The sequence below is a fragment of the Trachypithecus francoisi genome, unplaced genomic scaffold, assembly GCF_009764315.1.
Source record: "Trachypithecus francoisi isolate TF-2019V2 unplaced genomic scaffold, Tfra_2.0 Lachesis_group14, whole genome shotgun sequence".
Taxonomy (NCBI): Eukaryota; Metazoa; Chordata; class Mammalia; order Primates; family Cercopithecidae; genus Trachypithecus; species Trachypithecus francoisi.
In genome coordinates, this window is record NW_022681459.1 from 60,844,581 (window position 1) to 60,857,253 (window position 12,673).

The 12,673-nt window shown below is 58.0% G+C and overlaps 2 protein-coding genes across 4 annotated transcripts in view; one reads left to right on the forward strand and one right to left on the reverse strand.

Annotated features, from left to right (window-relative positions):
• On the forward strand, positions 1–12,182 carry CHADL (chondroadherin like). The gene is made up of 6 exons (XM_033233824.1): positions 1–81; positions 1,466–1,643; positions 2,196–3,905; positions 4,431–4,597; positions 6,375–6,573; positions 11,962–12,182. The coding sequence occupies exons 1-6, from the start codon at positions 74–76 to the stop codon at positions 11,986–11,988; spliced, it is 2,289 nt and encodes a 762-aa protein (XP_033089715.1). The 5' UTR covers positions 1–73; the 3' UTR covers positions 11,989–12,182.
• L3MBTL2 (L3MBTL histone methyl-lysine binding protein 2) overlaps positions 10,425–12,673 on the reverse strand; it is a 27,638-nt gene continuing 25,389 nt past the window's right edge. For all 3 annotated transcript variants that reach the window (XM_033233825.1, XM_033233826.1, XM_033233827.1), the window contains 2 exons: positions 12,036–12,152; positions 10,425–11,550 (listed from right to left, as the gene is read on the reverse strand). In XM_033233825.1, the coding sequence (XP_033089716.1) occupies positions 11,438–11,550; positions 12,036–12,152 (230 nt within the window). In that variant the 3' untranslated portion in view covers positions 10,425–11,437. The remainder of the gene's footprint in view (positions 11,551–12,035; positions 12,153–12,673) is intronic.

Here is a 12,673-nt window from a genome sequence, read left to right on the forward strand (position 1 = left end):
GGGGGCTCCCACCAGGCGGGGAAAGCTTTAACCTGCGCTGCGCCTCCAGGCTGGACCAGCAGTTCCAGGCAGCATGGAGGGGTGAGTCTTTGGGCCCGATGGTGCAAGGGGGGGTTCAGAGCAGCTGAGCGGCCTCAGGTAAGTCTCTGCCCCTCTCTGGGCCTCTGGAGAGGCTGGCGGGCAGGGGCTCTGGGGCCTTCCTGGGATTCTCCAGGAAAGGGGTCTCCCAAGGTGGGCTCTGAGACACGTGACAATGTGGCCGCTGCCGGGGACTGGTCCTCCGGGGCTTGTCTGAGAGCCCAGCAGTGGTCCCTGTGTTCTGAATGCTTGTGGCTTCAGCAATCTGTCCCCATGGGTCCCCTCCTTGGCCTGCCCTGAAGCATAGGCTCTGGAGAAGCCCCCAACTCCAAGGCAGGGACTGGAGCCTGGGACCCAAAGGAGACCCCAAAACACGACAATCCAGGGAGCAGCGAGAGGGAGGCTCCTGGGGGCCGGGGACCAGCCCAGCGATGGGGAGAGGCCATGCCTGACACAGGCTGAGAACAGAGGGGCCAGCTGGGCAGGGGAGGTGAGCCTATCATCCTAGCGCTTTGGGAGGCCAAGGTGGGACAATTACTTGAGGCCAGGAATTCAAGACCAGCCTGGGCAACATAGCGAGACCCTGTCTCTACCAGAAATAAAAAATTAGCCAAATGTGGTGGTCAGTGCCTGTAGTCCCAGCTACTCAAGAGGTCGAGACGAGAGGATCAGTTTAGCCCAGGAGGTGAAGGCTGCAGTGAGCCACTGCACTCCAGACTCCAGCTTGGGCAACAGAGCAAGGCTTGTCTCTATTTAAACAAAACAAAGCAAAAAAATGCTCAAGGACCCAGACTGGATGCCTCCCTCCCTTCCGGTGGGCACCATTATGCTCCTGCTACCTGGGAGCTGGCATCGTATCAGTCGGAGGCTGCTTCTGAGCCTGCCCTGGACCAGAGCCTCACCACAGCCCAAGTACATGCTCTGAACTGGAGTCATTCTCAGTCAGCAAGTCCTCACTGAGCCACTGGGCAGAGAGGCAAAGGGACTCACCAGGTCACTTGTCTGACCATAAACATTGGCCATGGTCTGGATGTATTATTTAAAAAACATGAGCCTGGGAAGATGCGTATTTGGATATTATTTGCAATATTGTTTGTAAATAGCAAAAAATTGGAGGTAGCCCGTGTCCAAGCTGGATGGCTAAGTCAATGTGATACATTTACACATTTCTCCGTTTCCTCCCATGTAAAACAGGACTAATCATAGGACCTCCACTGTGTGGGGGGTAGGGGGCAGGGAGGCTCAGGGTGATGGACACTTTCCTGGGCCCAGAGGAGGAGGCTCTGAGGGGTTTTCGTGGCAGGAGCTGCACTGTGGCTGGCACTAAGTGAGGGACAGCATGTGGCCTCAGCCCCTGTGCACAGCAGACTCTCCCTCCCCGTCCCAGGCCCCGGAGCTCCACCCATGTCTCCTTGGTGCTGCGGCTGCTTGTACTTCTGCTGCTGGGCCCAGCTAGGCAGGCCGCCGCCCAGCGATGCCCACAGGCCTGCATCTGTGACAACTCCAGACGGCACGTTGCCTGCCGGCACCAGAACCTCACTGAGGTGCCAGACGCCATCCCTGAGGTCAGCAGGGAAGGAGCATGGGCACAGAGTGGCAGTGGGGCAGGGTGGGGATGCAGAGGGAGGAGCCTGGGCTGGGCACCAGTTGATGTGCCACTGCCTGCCCGGGAGACCTTGGCAAGTTACTTCTCTTTGAGCCTTAGTTTATAGGTCTGTAAAATGGGAATAATAAAAAGCAGTAACAGGGAGATGATCTATTTAAAATCCTGACTGTGTGAATGGAATAAGTAGGTGACCCAGAGATCAATACTGAATTCACTGCAGATGCTGTGGTGGAGAGGTGGGGCTGTGGCAGCGTGAGGTGTGGTCTCTGCGGAGTCATCAGCTAGTGGAAGAGAGACAGCGAGGAGGCAGGGACAGCCAGTGTGAAAAGTGCCACAGTGGGTGATGCCCAGGGCACTGGAGAGGAAGGCTTCCTGGAGGAGGTGTCAGGGTTCGGATGAAGAGAAATACGGGAAAGGTGACAGGAGAGAAGGGTGTTCCGGGGAAGGAGCAGCACTTGCAAAGGCGGGGTCCCTGCCTGGCTCAGCCCCACTTTCCCCTCGCCGTCCCCAGCTGACCCAGCGGCTGAACCTGCAGGGCAATTTGCTGAAGGTGATCCCCGCAGCCGCCTTCCAGGGCCTGCCTCACCTCACACACCTGGACCTGCGCCACTGCCAGGTGGAGCTGGTGGCCGAGGGCGCCTTCCGTGGCCTGGGCCGCCTGCTCCTGCTCAACCTGGCCTCCAACCACCTGCGTGAGCTGCCCCAGGAGGCGCTGGACGGGCTGGGCTCGCTGCAGCGGCTGGAGCTGGAGGGGAACGCACTGGAGGAGCTGCGGCCGGGGACGTTCGGGGCACTGGGTGCGCTGGCCACGCTAAACCTGGCCCACAACGCCCTGGTCTACCTGCCCGCCATGGCCTTCCAGGGGCTACTGCGCGTCCGCTGGCTGCGGCTGTCGCACAACGCGCTCAGCGTGCTGGCCCCCGAGGCCCTGGCTGGCCTGCCCGCCCTGCGACGGCTCAGCCTGCACCACAACGAGCTCCAGGCTCTGCCCGGCCCGGCCTTGTCCCAGGCCCGCGGCCTGGCCCGTCTGGAGCTGGGCCACAACCCGCTCACCTACGCGGGCGAGGAGGACGGGCTGGCGCTGCCCGGCCTGCGGGAGCTGCTGCTGGACGGCGGGGCCCTGCAGGCCCTGGGTCCCAGGGCCTTCGCGCACTGCCCGCGCCTGCACACCCTTGACCTCCGCGGGAACCAGCTAGACACCCTGCCCCCGCTGCAGGGTCCGGGCCAGCTGCGCCGGCTGCGGCTGCAGGGGAATCCGCTGTGGTGCGGCTGCCAGGCGCGGCCCCTACTCGAGTGGCTGGCGCGGGCGCGCGTGCGCTCGGACGGCGCGTGCCGGGGGCCGCGGCGCCTGCGGGGCGAGGCTCTGGACGCCCTGCGGCCCTGGGACCTGCGCTGCCCCGGGGACGCGGCGCAGGAAGAGGAAGAGCAGGAGGAGCGGGCTGGGCCCGGGCCCCGCGCCCCTCCGCGCGACCCTCCGCGCGGCCCGGGGGAGGAGCGGGCAGTCGCGCCCTGCCCTCGCGCCTGCGTGTGCGCCCCCGAGTCCCGGCACAGCAGCTGCGAGGGCTGCGGCCTGCAGGCGGTGCCCCGCGGCTTCCCCAACGACACCCTGCTCCTGGACCTGAGGCGGAACCACTTCCCCTTGGTGCCCCGAGCGGCCTTCCCCGGCCTGGGCCACCTGGTGTCGCTGCACCTGCAGCACTGCGGCATCGCGGAGCTGGAGGCGGGCGCCCTGGCGGGGCTGGGCCACCTGATCTACCTGTACCTCTCCGACAACCAGCTCGCAGGCCTCAGCGCTGCTGCCCTTGCAGGGGTCCCCCGCCTCGGCTACCTGTACCTGGAGCGCAACCGTTTCCTGCAGGTGCCAGGGGCTGCCCTGCCCGCCCTGCCCAGCCTCTTCTCCCTGCACCTACAGGACAACGCTGTGGACCGCCTGGCACCCGGAGACCTGGGGGGAACACGGGCCTTGCGCTGGCTCTACCTGAGTGGAAACCGCATCACCGAAGTGTCCCCTGGGGCGCTGGGCCCAGCTCGGGAGCTGGAGAAGCTGTACCTGGACAGGAATCAGCTACGAGAGGTGCCCACTGGCGCCTTGGAGGGGCTGCCTGCCCTCCTGGAGCTGCAGCTCTCGGGCAATCCACTCAGGGCCTTGCATGACGGGGCCTTCCAGCCTGTGGGCAGGTCGCTGCAGCACCTCTTCCTGAACAGCAGTGGCCTGGAGCAGGTGGGCACTAGGCATGCCGTGGGGTTGGTGCGGGAGGCGGCACAAGGCCACAGGCAGCCTGTATTCGCTCAATAAGCATTTGCCAGCCCCTTGGTGCCAGGTCTCAGGCTGGGCACAGGGACCCTGAGATGAACCAGTACTGCCTCTGCCGGTGTGAGTGACAGTCCAGGCACAACCCAGGCCACACAGGGTGCCTGCACAGGAGGGCATTGCTGGAGCATAGAGGAAGGAGGAATTTGGGACCATGGGGTCATCTACTGTTTGTACATATTGAGAGCCCCCAAGAGGCTTTGCCATTATTGGGTGATGGGGTGGACCATGAACTGGGCACCTGGGTGACTTGGACAGAGCAAGTGCTTTGACATCAGACCAGCCTGGGCTTTGACCCGGCACTGCACTTCCTGGCTGGACCATCTTGGGCTCTCTAGCTTCTCTTCTGCTGAGGGAAGATGGGGCTTCCTTCCAGACTTGGGGGTGGGACAGGTCTGCCAGGAGCTCACACTGGGGCCTGGCAACTCCTTGCAGATTTCTCCTGGGGCCTTTTCAGGCCTGGGGCCCAGGCTCCAGAGCCTGCACCTGCAGAAGAACCAGCTTCGGGCCCTGCCTGCCCTGCCCAACCTCAGACAGCTGGAGCTCATCGACCTCAGCAGCAATCCCTTCCACTGTGACTGCCAGCTGCTTCCGCTGCACAGGTGGGCACCCCCACCTAGATCTCCAGCCAGAGACCACCCAGCCGCTCTTGGTCAAGCCCCTGTCATCTCCCTGGGCACACTGTGTCCATGCCCATCTGAGCAGCTTGGGGGGAGGGGCAAGTCCCACGAGAGCCAGGCATGTATGAGCCCTTTCCAGGGTCAGTTACCCTTCCTGGGGAGGCTGGGGGTGGACTTCTCTGGGCCTTGATTTCATCATCCGTAAAGTAGGAATAGTATCTGCTCTGCCCAGCAGTCTGGGACCTAATACGCAGGCGAAGCCACTTTACATAATTACATAAGAAAGTCACAAGAGGCCAGGGATGGTGGCTCATGCCTGTAATCCCAGCACTTTGGGAGGCCAAGGCGGGCGGATGACCTGAGGTCAGGAGTTTGAGACCAGCCTGGCCAACATGGTGAAACTCTGTCTCTACTAAAAATACAAAAATTAGCTGGGCGGCCGGGCGCGGTGGCTCAAGCCTGTAATCCCAGCACTTTGGGAGGCCGAGACGGGCGGATCACGAGGTCAGGAGATCGAGACCATCCTGGCTAACACGGTGAAACCCCGTCTCTACTAAAAAAAAAATACAAAAAATTAGCCGGGCGAGATGGCGGGCGCCTGTAGTCCCAGCTACTCGGGAGGCTGAGGCGAGAGAATGGCGTAAACCCGGGAGGCGGAGCTTGCAGTGAGCTGAGATCCGGCCACTGCACTCCAGCCTGGGCGACACAGCGAGACTCCGTCTCAACAAAAAAAAAAAAAAAAAAAAAAAAAATTAGCTGGGCATGGTAGTGGGTGCCTGTAGTCCCGGCTACTTGGGAGGCTGAGGCAGGAGAATCGCTTGAACCTGGGAGGTAGAGGTTTCAGTGAGCCAAGATCACACTACTTCACTCCAGCGTGGGCTACAGGGTGAGACTCCATCTCAAAAAAAAAAAAAAAAAAGATCACAAGAGGCCTGGAGTCCTGCAGACCTGGGCTCCAGTCCTGGCTCTGCCATTTTACCAACTAACTCTTCAAGCCCCATAACCTTTCCTGCCCATCTGTAAAAAGGGGGGATGTAGTATCTAACCTCATGATGGTTGTTGTAAGAATGAAATGAGCATACGTAAGTCGATTTGAACGGTGTCTGCTATGTTGTAAGCCCTCTGTTTATTATTACTATTATTTTCCCCTTTTTACAAAGAAGGGGTCGGAGGCTTTTATTTTTTTTTTTTTTTTGAGACGGAGTCTCGCTCTGTCGCCCAGGCTGGAGTGCAGTGGCCGGATCTCAGCTCACTGCAAGCTCCGCTTCCCGGGTTTACGCCATTCTCCTGCCTCAGCCTCCCGAGTAGCTGGGACCATAGGCGCCCGCCACCTCGCCCGGCTAGTTTTTTTTGTATTTTTTAGTAGAGACGGGGTTTCACCGTGTTAGCCAGGATGGTCTCGATCTCCTGACCTCGTGATCCGCCCGTCTCGGCCTCCCAAAGTGCTGGGATTACAGGCTTGAGCCACCGTGCCCGGCCGGGGTCGGAGGCTTGAAGTGGCTTGTAGGTCACATAATTGGTGAGCCGCCAAGATTCTCAGCAGAGCCTGCTGTCACCTATAGGCTCCACCACTCCCAAAGTCCTGGTGGCCTCCTTGACCTCCTCAGTAAAGCTGGCAAATGCTTGTTGAGCGAATGCGCGCTGCCTGTGGCCTTGTGCTGCCTTCTGCACCAACCCTGCCCCACACCCAGTGCCCACCTGGCTCCAGGCCACTGAAGCAGTCAGCACAGCCAGCTCCCCAGCTCTCTCTTCTCTTCAGGTGGCTCACTGGGCTGAACCTGCGGGTAGGGGCCACCTGCGCCACCCCTCCCAGTGCCCGTGGCCAGAGGGTGAAGGCTGCAGCTGCTGTCTTTGAAGCCTGCCCAGGCTGGGGTGCCAGGAAGGCCAAGCGGACACCAGCCTCCAGGCCCAGCACCAGGAAAACCTCCATCAAAGGAAGACAGCGTGGAGCAGATAAGGTTGGCCACGGGGCAGGAGGGGTGAGGCCTTGGTGGGTGGTGGGCCAGGTTCCAAAGTCCCCAGGAAGCAGGAGCCTGACTTGGCTTGGTCCTGATTCATGTGGTTCCAGACCTGGGCAATGACCCGGTTGTGCCAGTTCAATAATGTCCATCCGAGGCCGGGCGCGGTGGCTCACGCCTGTAATCCCAGCACTTCGGGAGACCGAGGTGGGCAGATCACGAGGTCAAGAGGTCGAGACCATCCTGGCCAACATGGTGAAACCCCATCTCTACTAAAAAATACAAAAATCAGCTGGGTGTGGTGGCAAGTGCCTGTAGTCCCAGCTACTTGGGAGGCTGAGGCAGGAGAATCGCTTGAACCCGGGAGGCAGAGGTTGCAGTAAGCAGAGATCACGCCACTGCACTCCAGCCTGGCGACAGAGTGAGACTCCATCTCAATAATAATAATAATAATAGTGTCCATTGTCCCATCCTCCCCTTCTCCCTGACACCACTTCTGGGCTAGACCCAGGATGGGCTTGCAAGGAAATGGCCATTTGCTCCTGTTGTGAGACAGTGGCCTTTCCTATAAGTCCCAGTGTGCTGGTCCAGATGTGTCCCTAAAATCAGTCCTGCTGTTTCCATATTTGCTGGATCCCTGTTAACCATGTCCCAGCCTGACCTAAGGGGTCTCCCTCAACCCAGGATCCCAGCGATGGGAAGAGCGGAAGTGCAGGTGTGTCACTGGCTCTGCGTCCCACCACCTGTCAGCTATAGGTTGGACCCCACTTGATACTACATTCACCATCCTGACATATCCAGTCCCAGTGTGGCCCCTCAGTTGTGGCAAACTCACAGCATATCAGAGAAGGGTGCAAAAGATATGGGTACCCCCGCATGGGCCATGGGGGTGTGCAAAGGGGAGAGGCAGTCCTTCGAGGGAAAGAGAATGGAGTGAGGCCTGGGAAGGTGGGGAGAGGGCTCTGTCTCCCCTGGACCTGTATTTTGAACATCTGGGATTCCTGGGGCCATTAGCTGGTGTTTGTATTCATCCCCTACAACTGCCACAACAAAATGCTAGGAGCTAGGTGGCTTAGAATAGGAGAGCTTCTGCAGGCTAGGGGTCAGCCGTCGAGGTGCTGGCAGGGGCGTGCTCTCTAGAACCAGTAGTGGAAGGGTCCCCCCTTGCCTCTTCCAGCTTCTGGTGGCCCCAGATGCTCTCTGACCTGTGGTAGCATAATCCCCATCTCTGTCTCCACCTTCACGTGATGTTGTGTGTCATCATCTTCCCTCTATAATCTGTCTCTGGCCAGATTCCTCACCCCCCTTTTTATTTTCTGAGATGGAGTTTCGCTCTTGTTGCCCAGGCTGGATGGAGTGCAATGGCCGTCTCGGCTCACTGCAACTTCTGCCTCCTGGGTTCAACCAATTCTCCTGCCTCAGCCTCCCAAGTAGCTGGGATTACAGGCACGTGCCACCATGCCTGGCTAACTTTTGTATTTTTAGTAGAAAAGGGGTTTCACCATGTTGCTCAGGCTGGTCTCGAACTCCTGACCTCAGTTGATCCACCTGCCTCAGCCTCCCAAAGTGCTGGGATTACAGGTGTGAGCCACTGTGCCCAGCCAAATTTCCCTTTTTATAAGGATAACAGTCTATTAGATTAGGGCCCAACCTAATGACATCATTTTAACTTCATCACTTCTGCAAGGAATCTATTTCCAAGTAAGGTCATACTCTGAGGTACTGGGGTTAGGGCTCCAGCCTTTTGGGATGGGCACAAGTCAGTCCATAAAGTGTTCCTGATTTCTGGCTGGGGCACGGGAAGGAACCCCTGAAAAGACCCCAAGCTGAAGGGGAGCAAGTTCTGCCTTAGAAGCCAGACCCGGAACTAGAACTGATGACAGCAGTACTAATCACACTTGGCAGTCACCTGCACAAGTAGGGAACGGCAGTGGTGCTTTCTCCCTGCGTCAGCCCCGGGAGGCTCGTGTGGAAGCCGAGCTGGGCTCAAGAGTGGAAGCTCCGATGAGTCCACTTCCAGGTCAGGGCTTTAGTTAAAAGGGGAAGACACCCCCGGTCCCCACCCCCACACACAGTACGGAAGCTTTGGAATCGGGAACTCTCAGGCCATTTGACCTAGCCACCCCTTCTGACATGGAAATACTTCTCTCAGTATTGTGGGTTATTTTGATGAAAGCAGCAGTTTCCGGCTGGGTGCAGTGGCTCACGCCTGTAATCCCAGCACTTTGGGAGGCCCAGGCGGGCGGATCACCTGAGGTCGGGAGTTCAAGACCAGCCTGACCAACCTGGAGAAATCTTGTCTCTACAAAAATACAAAATTAGCCAGGCATGGTGGTGCATGCCTGTAATCCCAGCTACTCCAGAGGCTGAGGCAGGAGAATCGCTTGAACCCAGGAGGTGTATATATCTTGGCGGTGAGCTGAGATTGCGCCATTGCACTCCAGCCTGGGCAAGAGTTTTTCAAAAAAAAAGAAAAAAAAAAAGTTAAACCAGTCCGGACATGGGAGTTCACGCCTGTAATCCCAGCACTTTGGGAGGCCAAGGTGGGCAGATCACCTGAGGTCGAGTTTGAGACCAGCCTGGCTAACATGGTGAAACCCCGTTTCTACTAAAAACACAAAAGATTAGCCGGGTGTGGTGGTGCATGCCTGTAATCCCACTCGGGAGGCTGAGACAGGAGAATCGCTTGAACCTGGGAAGTGGAGGTTATTTTGCAGTGAGCCGAGGTCATGCCATTGCACTCCAGCTTGGGCAATAAGAGTGAAACTCCGTCTCAAAAAAAAAAAAAAAAAAAAAGGTAGCAGTTTCTTCCCAGGAATACAAAGGAATTCAAGGCAGAAGGCTCTTATGTTGAGGCTCAGGCACTGGCAGTGTTCCAGGCTGGAGATGCTCGCCTGCTGAAGGCGCGAGGATGGACGTCTGCCAGTCTCCCTTGATGCCTGTGTCTAGCTTGTCTAGCTTGGTGTCTGGCACCCAGAAGATGCTCGGGAAGCCTGAATGACGGACTCACTACTAGGTCATCCGGCAAACAAACCTGGGTCCAACCCCACTGCCGTCCTTAACCGGTGTGAATTTAAGCAGCTAAGTTACTACACCGCACTGAGGCTTTCTTTTTCCCATCAGTACCGCACAGGGCTACTGTGAAGGTAAAATGAGCCATTTAGATACCTATTGAATCTGGCACCTGGGTAGGGGCTCTTGGTACAATGGAGTTCCTTGCATCCCTTTCCCTGGAGCAGAGGGGCTAGACTGGGTGACCATAAAGGACGAGGGGGGCAGGGCAGGTTCCTAAAGGGCCTGGATTTGCCCTCACCTGTACCAGGAGCCTCTGTACGTCCTCAGGCCCGAGAAGCAGGGATGAGGGGTTTGCAAATGCCTCCCTGCCAGCAGCCCCCCTGCTGGGACTCTTTAAGAACTTGAATTCCCTCCAAGGGCAAACTGAGGCACAAGGTTTCCCAAGAGATCAATACTTCCATCTCCGGCAAATCAAGTCAGCCTCTAGGCATCAGCCACACACGGTCATGTGCACACTCCATTTCACACACACAAGGCCACCTTTGTGCCAGCCTATGCCAGGAACTACAGACAGGCAGACACAGGCTCCATCTCTGGGGAACCCACGGTCTTTGGGGAGAATGGCACAACCGTCAATAACGACAACATGCGGCTAAGACGGGGAACTCAGGCTCATGACAGGCAACATTTATTCTTTACAGCCTCGCGCACTCGTCTCTTGACTCACGTGGCCTCATAATCGATACCATGAGGTGGGGGGTCAGAACAGAGATCTAACAAACGGGAACAGAGATCTAACAAACGGGAAAAAGGAACAGAGATCTAACAAACGGGACTCCAGCAAGTAGGGGATTTAATTTCTCGTACACAGTCTGGGGAGCCCAGTGAGGCTGCAATGGCAGCTAGATGTGCCCTCCAGCTCTGCCATCCTTGTCCTGAGGGTTGTGCTCACAGCCCCTCCAGGCATGGCTTCTTCACTCAGGTAGGAACAAAAGGTCCAAACAGCAAAGCAGCCCTGCTCTCCAGAGGCTCCAGTCGGACCTGGACCCTTTAACTACAAAGGAACCTTGGATGAGTTATTTTTAGCACGGCTTCAGGAGCAGGTAGCAGAGCCAGAGTGCACACTCAGGCCATCTTCCTCCCAGTGTCCTCGCCGGGGCATTTCCTTTAGGAAATGGCAGCAGTCCTCACAAACACAGCAAGCAGCTCAAAGCCACCACACAGGTCACCAAAATCCATATCCTGGTCACTGCTTCTCAGCCGCCGAGCCAAGCTGGGTCCCCAGCATCCCTGGGGAGCTAGGAGGAGCACAGGACCAGCACATGAGGCTGAGAGGCATTCTGCAAGGTGAATTTTTGAGGCAGAGGCTGCCCCCATCACACAACTCCCTGTCAGAGGACCTCATCCTGCTCAGAGAGCTGCTCTAGAATTTAATTGACATGACTCGTTGGGGCAGACAGAGTTCACTGTCTTGTCTTCCACAGTGTGACGGGGTGGCCCCACCCCGGTAACTGAGGGCCGTGGCGGGTCCTGGGGAGGCCATCTTAAGGAAGAGCAGGCAGCTAGCGTTCCAGCTGTGGAAACTCTGGCTGGAGAAGGTGGTTCACAGACGAGTTCCGGGGCCTCAGGCAGCCCGTCACCTAGGCCTTTCCACAGGGGAGGGTAGAGGCAACAGGCAGGTCCCAGGAGACCCCAGCAGGTCCTCCACCATCCAGCCTTCACGGCACCAGGCAGAATTTACACATAGGCTCAGTCTCCAAGCCAAAGTGAGGTGGAGGCATGGTGGTGGTGGCGGCAGAGAAACCCCGGGCTGGCTTCCAGGTAGGAGCCAGGCTGGAGGCAGGAAGGCTCAGTCGTCCGTTTCCTCCTTGATGTTCTCAACAGGGACAGGCAGCTCTGGACTTGAAGCCTTGTGGGGCGAGGCCGCGTCTAGATGCTCCTCCTTCACACGCACAGCAATGACTGAAGAGGGAGGGGAGGCGGGTGGGTGGGCGAGTAAATAACTCCGGGGGGGGGGGGGCAGACGGAGGAGCTGGGAAAGGGGCCTGGCTCCCTACAGATGGGGGTCTAGGGTGCACCTTCACCCTCCAGCTTCCCTTCTGGGAGGGCAGTGGCAGCAGCAAAAGGCCAAGGCCCCAAGCCAGGTAGGCTATGCCAGCGACACTGCCATGTGCCAATCTGTCACCACCCTGCCAAGCACTAGAGGTAGGGGTAGAGATGGAGGAGGAGGAGGGGCCAGGGGCCTGGCTAGCGGGGGACTCGGCTCCATTCGCAGTTTCGGGGGGTGTCTGGGAAGCACTCGGTCCAGTGGTACAGGACTGCGTGGTGCCCAGGAGATGCCGAAGAAACCTGACTCTACTCTTCTGTGCCCAGGTGGGGAAGGAGAGGGGTCGTCTCTGAGCATGGAGCAGGCTGGTCCTGCCTCGACCCAGCCCGGTGGCTCTTACTGTCGCCAGGAACGGGCTCCGACGAGATCTTCTTGGCGCCCTGAGGGTCGTCCTCCAGCAGGGGCTTCTTGGACCCCTGTCTGAGGGGTCGCGTCTTGGTGGGCGGGATTCTTTTCCCTTTGAATAAAAATGGATTCAAACCCAGCATTAGGGTTGTATTTAGGTGAGGCTTTACGGACTAGGTCTCACCCAGTGGTCAGGCAGCGTGGCAGAGGGGAAAGTGCCAGTCTGGGGACAGAAAGCCTGGACTCCAAGTGTGACACCTCTTATTGGCTGTGTGCCCTGAGCTCAGATTCCCTCCAATGGGAAGTAATGCCTCCCTCAAACCAAGCCCCAGGCAGCTGTGGTTGTAGCTACTTTTAAAATCCTCTTTTACATAAATAAAAATTTTTTGAAGAGGGTCTCACTCTGTCACCCAGGCTGGAGTGCAGTAGGGTGATCACAGCTCACTGCAGCCTCAACCTCCCAGGCTCAGGTGATCCTCATACCTTAGCCTCCTGAGTAGCTGGGACTACAGGCATGTGCCACCATACCCAGCTAATTAAAATTTTTTTTTAAATTAGGGGTCTCGCTATGTTACCCAGGCTGGTCTCAAACTCCTGGGCTCAAGAGATCCTCCCACCTCAGCCTCTCAAAAT